This window comes from Bos indicus x Bos taurus, chromosome 3 (assembly GCF_003369695.1).
Source record: "Bos indicus x Bos taurus breed Angus x Brahman F1 hybrid chromosome 3, Bos_hybrid_MaternalHap_v2.0, whole genome shotgun sequence".
Taxonomy (NCBI): Eukaryota; Metazoa; Chordata; class Mammalia; order Artiodactyla; family Bovidae; genus Bos; species Bos indicus x Bos taurus.
The window spans coordinates 3,803,553-3,811,190 of NC_040078.1; the positions used below are offsets into that span (position 1 = coordinate 3,803,553).

The 7,638-nt window shown below is 46.1% G+C and overlaps 1 protein-coding gene across 1 annotated transcript in view; it reads left to right on the forward strand.

The window, feature by feature from the left end:
- Nucleotides 1-2,311, forward strand: part of LMX1A (LIM homeobox transcription factor 1 alpha) — a 177,886-nt gene extending 175,575 nt beyond the window's left edge. Inside the window, exon 9 of the mRNA XM_027527042.1 lies at nt 135-2,311. Coding sequence (XP_027382843.1) covers nt 135-295 — 161 coding nt within the window. The 3' untranslated portion in view covers nt 296-2,311. The remainder of the gene's footprint in view (nt 1-134) is intronic.
- Nucleotides 2,312-7,638: the final 5,327 nt, after the last annotated feature.

Consider the following 7,638-nt stretch of genomic DNA (forward strand, 5'->3'; position numbering starts at 1 on the left):
CCCAGTAGACGGCTTTCCATGGTGGGGACGGGGTGGTGTGCTTAGACCGCGCGGGCCAAATTCAGCTGTATGTCCCGGCATCGAGTGAGTCCCTCCTTCCGGACCTTCATGGCAGTGTTTCGTCTCCGTTTCAGGTGCTGAGCCCCTCTTCCACGAGCTGGACAGTGAGGACACCTCCCTCAGTAACCTGGGTGACTGTTTCCTAGCAACCTCAGAAGCCGGGCCCCTGCAGGCCAGAGTGGGAAACCCCATTGATCATCTGTACTCCATGCAGAATTCTTACTTCACCTCTTGAGTCCTCCCCTTGAATTCTGTGGCTCAGCTCCCGTTCTGGAACAACTGTGTTACGTGAGGGGTCGACTGGCTTTAGTATGGGGAGGCAGGGCAGAGTGGGGTGGGTGGGAGTTTTGCTGGGGATGCTGTTGTATAATGATATGGTGTAGCTTGGCATTTCCAAAGACTGAATACATTACGGATTGCATAGTTTAATGTTTCTAATAAGAGTCTTAGTGTTAGGTACGAAAATGTGTTTATCATTAAGGACAGGGACTTTTAATATAGGCATTTTCATGCAAACTAGATACTAGAGACCCCTAACAACTTCCCACCAATTTGGGGGGAAGCTCTTGTCGAGAGGTGCATATGTCTACCCATCCACACACCCGTAGACAGACAAACGGATAGATAGATGTGTGCGTGAGTGTGTAACCTTTCATACTTTATCATCAAAGTTTATTCCTAATTATAACAGACACCAACTGTACAGCAAAAAGTAACTTTATTTTCAGTGTGAACTATATTTAAGGAAATGCTTGATGCACTTAAGTTATAAAATGAGATAATTTACTTTTATAAACTTTATTTTGAGTTTGAAGAGACTCGTGGGCAGGGCAGAGAGCGCCGCTCCACCGAGGCCCGTAGCTTTGAGTGCTTGAGTTAATTCTGTTTTCAGAGAGTGTCGTTGAGGTCTGGAAAGCAATTACTCTGTGTGGCTGACAGTATTCACTGGTGGATTCTTGCTCTGTTTGAGGTGGAATCAATCACTGGGCTTGTGGGGGGACAGAACCATTCCTGATCATTAGGGAATTTAAAGCCTAGACTCTTTGGCTTTCTTTGAAATTCAGACATGTGACTGTTGGGAAGTCACACGACTAGGAAATTGACTAGGAAAGTCAATTCTGCTCTTGAACTTCACCATCTGCAAGTGTGGGATGAGGCTGATAGTATTTACCTACCTCACTGGGGACACTGAGGCTTAATTCAACCCCAGGACACATGAGCAGGGCTGAGACTAATATCTATACTTGCTTAAAATCCAGCCAACCAGCCATTTGGCAAAGGAAGATACCTGGGCCTATAGGGCAGGAGCCTGAGGGCAACTCTGCCTGCTATAGTACCCCCGGCAAGCCTGGGCTGCACATACTACGTCAGGGCAGCCCAGGGGGACTAGAGGCTTTCGATGGGGAGGAGGCTGTGACGAATGGGTTGGACAGGTTATTATCATATTTTAGACCAGAAGTTGCAGCCTGCAGGCCTGTATTTTATGGCCTGCCTCCTAAGAAGAGTTTTTCTATTTTTAAAGGGTTGTAAAAAAAAAAAAGGAGGGGGGAGAAAAATATGCAACAGAATATATGTGAGCTGGAAAGCCTGAAATAGTTACTATCTGTAATATCTGGCTCTTTTCATGAAAAGTTGGCTGACCTATGGTCCAGATGCTCTTTCTGCTAACAGCCTCTTGGAGCTCATAGAGGCAGAGGAGGTCCTGGTGGAAACCCAGGGCTCCTCCTCCTGGCTCCCTTTCATGTTGCTGAGCACAGAAGACCCAGCTGCCATTGTAAACAGGGACAGTTCCACACACTGTCCACCAATTGTGGTGCTAAGATGGGATCCTTCTGTGTTAGGAGGCCTCTTGAGAAACCAGAACAAGTTGATGGGGAAGACAGAGGACTCCTCTGAGAGGGGCCAGGACAGGGTTGGCCTCACTCCTAGGGATGTCACCAGTCATCAGAGCTTTGGTCACAGCTACGTGTCCCCATCACTGTCTGCAAGGCCAGAGGGAACACAGCTCCCTATGATAGAATCACTGTTGTGTGATTTTTGTGCTCTTTTTTATAATTTATGCAAACCACCGAGAAACCTAAACCAGTCTGCTAAGTGAAAATCATGCAGACACTCTATGACTACACAGGCGTCCATGGGGGAGATCAGTTAGAGAAAAGCAGTAGATACTGTGTGAGTGAAGATGAGTAGAGATCCTTATTCCGCTCCTTAATGGCATACCAAGATCAAATTAAAAACCTCTTACAAATGAGCTGGTGTTTATTTAGGGGCAGGGGTGGTTGGCAGGGGACTGGGGGGCCTGGATGTTTTGTCAGCAGTGGCTGAAGCTGCCTATACAGGAAAACCTGACCGAGTGATGACAGCAAAACAGAAGGGGAAAGCAGCTTTCACCTTCCTGCCGAGATGGACTCAGAGACCTCAGTCCCTACAGACACCTCTCCAGGAGGAGATGCTGGGAACAGTCCATCCTCCCAGCAAGTTCACTCAAGCCAGGGCAGTCTGTGATATGCATTTACTTGGATATCAGAGCAGAGTCATGGGCAGGAGAAAGATTTCTCATGCAGGACTGCAGGCAGGTGCCTTGCCAGGATCACGGTCAGAACAACAGACAGTGTGGCTCCCCTGATAGACTCTCCCCAAACCCTCAACAATTTTAAATATGATTATGAATGGGCAAAGATTATGCTTATGGAGTAAAGAAGTCAGGAAATAGTATGGCTGGAAGACCATAAGACATACTCAGAGGAGAGGTGGCATTGTTTTGAATGTTCTTTCTACCCACTGCAGTATTCTTGGGCTTCCCTTGTGGCTCAGCTGGTAAAGAATCTGCCTGCAATGCAGGAGACCTGGGTTCGATCCCTGGGTTGGGAAGATCCCCCAGAGAAGGGAAAGTCTACCCACTCCAGTATTCTGGCCTGGAGAATTCCATGGACTGTATAGCCCATGGGGTCACAAAGAGTTGGACATGACTGAGAAACTTTCACTTTCATCCCCTGAAGTTGTTTAGACCCTTCCACCCCTGACCCTGGCTCATGTACGCACTGTTAGAAGCTGGCTCTGGTTCTCACTGAGGATCTAGAAGGAGAAATTGGTGGGCAGGTGGTGTCCACCCAGGAAACGTCTATCTCAGACTGGCCTTGACTGGGCTACCCTGGGTTTCATCTCCAGTTTCCAGACAGAGCTTAGGCATGAGACCTTCACCCTCCATGTTTGCCTGCTTGGCATCCACTCATCCTACAGCATCAGCCTAGACTTGGCTCCCTCAGAGAAGTCTGCAGGGCTGGGTTGCATGCCTGCCTGTGTGGAGGAACTGGACTAATGCTACCTGCTGTGACCACCCATCCCAATTTCAGAATAGCTCTAACACAAGAGAAATTTCTATTTTTGCTCACATAAAAGGCCTGGGAGGGGGTTTGTGTGAGAAGGGCACCTCTTTTCCATCCAGGATTCCACTAGGGATTGGTTATTTCCTGTTTTCTTTTCTCCCCACTTCCAGCTGAAAGTGGATATGTCTGGATCCAAACCCAGCTTCTCCCCTTACTAACTGCATGGCTTTGGGCAAGTTACTTCCCCCTGCTTAGCCTCTGACCCCTCATCCACAGGACAGGCTCAGTGCTTTTTACGAGCTACTGCAGAGAGGGTGATGAGGGCAAGTGAGAAAGCTCACGCCAAGAGCTGTCCTGGGCACGTGTGTTAGCTGCTGTGCCAGGGGCCAGACCCTGCTCTCACGGTTTGGTCACTAATGAAAAGCTCCTGGGAGTCTCAGACCACATCTGAAGAAGAAGAACACGCACTGGTTCGCCTGAGAGGGAGGTTCCTGATCACACCTCAGTGCAACTGCCTTTAATCTCAGTGTGGGTCTTTTCTAGCCTGACTTAACAGTTGTTGGGAGTGGTTTGGTTTGGTTTGTGTTTCACAGGCATGCAGATAAAATTCCAATTCCAAAGAGACATCAAGAACTCTGGCCTCCAAGGAGAAGCAGTCAGGTCATAGGTGACTTCTCTAGTCATCTGTCACTTATATGTTAGGGCTGAGATGAGAGTGAGTGCCCAGATCCACAGGCTGAGCAGGAGAGTTCTGAGTTGACCCAACATGAGTGAAAAATGGGAAAAAGGTGGGAATGAATTTGTCAATTCCAAATTCAAAGACAAAATAAATTTTTAACTGAACCTCAAGTAAAATCAAAATGCTTCTCAACGTCTCTCCCCTCTTCCATCTCCTTACATACAAATACAAATGTATTCAGTCAATCCAAGTTGACCTGCAAACTGATATGATTTCACTAGAATAAAAACCAAATGAATACCTTGCTTTCCATAATCCTTTTGTTTATTATGTTGCAACATTTCAATGACAAAAAGGAGTGAGCTATCTTTAGGGCTCAAAAAAAAAAAAAAGACCTTGAGATGTTTATGCTAAAAATATAGTCCCTCTACACAAGGATGATGTGGAGATTCCCTAACCTTGAAGTTTGTGCAATATTTAAAGTTACCTAAATAACCTTAAGCACGACTCTGAGCCTTTATTTCTTCATCTGTGAAATGGGGCCTATCTTACAGGTTGGTCATGGTGAACATCAAAGGAGATAATTAGGAAAGCTTTTTGTAGACCACGGGCTTTCCTGATAGCTCATTTAGTAAAGAATCTGCCTGCAATGTAGGAGACCTCAGTTTGATTCCTGGGTCAGGAAGATCTGCTGGAGAAGGGATAGGCTAACCACTCCAGTATTCTTGGGCTTCCCTTGTGGCTCAACTGGAAATGAATCCGCCTGCAATGAGGGAGACCTGGGTTCGATCCCTGGGTTGGGAAGATCTCTTGGAGAAGAGAAAGGCTACCCACTCCAGTATTTTGGCCTGGAGAATTCTATGGACTGTATAGTCCAAGGGGTCTCAAAGAATTAGACACAACTGAGCAATTTTCACTTTGTAGACTACAAATGCTGTACAAATAGGAGGGCTTCTTAGTATCTTGTCTCAGGAAGCAACCACAGAGGGACCACTTGGGGGTCATGGTATCCATGGGTGCTCCTACTTGGGTGGATGCTCCCAGCAGGATGGCCCTGAAGGAAATCATCGTGATGTTATCAGTACAGTGAATGGAGGATCATTAAGACTGTGTCTTATTTCCTCTCCCAGAAGCTGTGGATTACTTCTCCCACTGCCTGATGGGCATTATCCCCTCTAGCAGCAGACTTTGGCAAAAACAAACAAAGAAACAAACAACCAGGGTGGCCCGACCCCTAGAGGATGGTGAATTAGCTAATCTGCCACTCTTTTTAATCTGTTCCATCACCCCATGTGCCTAGAAAGGAAAAGGTGAAACCTGCCCCTGATATGTGATGGGAATGACCCTCCCTAGATAGTTGCGCAACTGACTGCTCTAGCCCTTTGAGCACCTTATTTATTCATGTATTTAATTCATTCAGTAAATATTTACTGAGCATCTAGAATGTGCCAGGCTCTGGGATGGGTCATAAAACAGAGAGGAGCAGAGACATTGCCCCTGCCCTCATGGAGGTTACAGTTTAATGGAGGAAATAACCAATAATCATAAATGGTAATAATTTAACTTATACAGTATCAAGAGCCACCAAGAAGACCAAGAACTGTAAGAGAGTAGAAAGCATGGAGGCATGACCTAGTCAGGAAGGTTAGAGAAGGTTCTGTGACCCAGGGATGATGGAGCTGTGACTTTATTCATCTGTCCTTGTGCTCTCCCCCATCAAGTAAGTAGTTCTGCATCTCCTTCCTATAAGGGCATTAATATTTTCACTGCCATGGATGGAAAGAATCTGATGAACTCATGCCCTCCAAGGTGTTTGCTGATAAGGTCTAAAGAAGTTGCTTATATTATCTTTAATGCAAAATGTCTTCAGAGTCAAAGGAGTGGACACTGTCAATCAACACTGTTTATTAAGCCTATTGTAGACATTTGCGCTTTCTGGCCGTCCAGCCTTCTTTCACTCTACTGATAACATCACGTTGATTTCCTTCAGGGCTTTGACCTTTCTGCATGGAGGAGACTCTGTGGGACTCTAAGTCAGGGTGACTCCAGGCTGCTATACCCAAGAAGCAGGGACATACAGAGTTGGAAGCTTGTTCAGAGTTATCTCACTTCTGAAGGTGCTCCCAACGAGATGGCCAAACAGTTCTTGCTGAGTGGACCCTGGAGTTGCCCTGCTGCCCGTCTGTTGCCAAGACTGGGTTCCAGACACCTTATGATTCTGCGAGCAATCTTCTCTGAACTTCCAGTAAAGACCCTTTTTGCTCAAGTTAGCCTGAGTTGGTTTCAGTTGCTTGCAGTCAAAAAGCCCTGACAAAAGCTTTGTTGTTATTGTTTAGCTGCAAAGTCGTGTCCAACACTTTTGTGACCCCAAAGACTATAGCCTCCACGGCTTCTCTGTCCAAGGGATTTCCCAGGTAAGAATATTGGAGTGGTTTCCATTTCTTTCTCCAGCAGATCTTCCTGACCCAGGGATCAAACCCGCATCTCCTGCATTGGCAGGTGGTTTCTTTACCATTGAGCCACTAGGGAATCCCTACTTACCTACAATTTGTGTAATTGACATTATATAAAGGGTGTGTGTTGTCCTTGCCACAACCTCTGGGTTAGCCTGGGCTGGTATTCCTTCCTTCCTTTTATTGATAAGAAACCTATAGCTCACAGAAATTAAGCCCAAGTTTGAGAATTAGTTAGTTAGGATCAGAGTGCAGTTTCTAATTCATCCCTTTTGGCTTTCAGTTTTTTGCTGTTCCCCCAACCCTGACTTCTAAGAGTCAAGATACACAAATTTAGAAGTACATGCATGCCAGGGACGGTGAGAGGTATAGAGAATTATGATATCTTTCCTCCTACAAGGAGACTAGTTGAAAGTAAAAGATGTACACACTAACTCAACATTGTTGTTGTTGTTTAGTCACTAAGTCATGTCTGACTCTTTACCACCCCATGGACTGCAGCACACCAGCCTTCCCCGTCCTTCACTATCTCTCGGAGTTTACTCAAACTCATGTCCATTGAGTCAGTGATGTCATCCAACTATGTCATTCTCTGCCGCTCCCTTCTCCTCCTGCCCTCAATCTTTCCAAACATCAGGGTCTTTTCCAATAAGTTGGCTCTTTGCATCAGGTAGATTCAACATAAATGCCTATATATGCGAGGGGTCAGGTCACTGGCATAGGTAATATGTGCTTTGGGCATTCTGAAGAGAGTGAGAAATGGGGAGGCGAGAAGAGGCTTTACCAGGAATATGGGACTTCCACTGAGCCTTCAAAGATGCGTAGAATTTAGAAAAGTACCAAGAGAGAGGACATTCTAAAAAGGACCGGAGTAGGTAGAGAGGAAAGGATGCAAGGCATGTACAAGGACAGATGCACGAAGGCCATTCTGCTCGGTGTGGAGGATTGACTAAGGCACTGGATGAGGTTGATGGTGATGCTGTTGGTGACAGTAGCTTGTTGCCAGTGATTTCATAACACAGATCAAAGACATCCTGTTTCAAGGTGTAGCTGAGGCTCCTAATCATTCCCCTTAATCTATTCTTCCCTAAAGCAATATCTTCCATTTTTAGCTGGTACA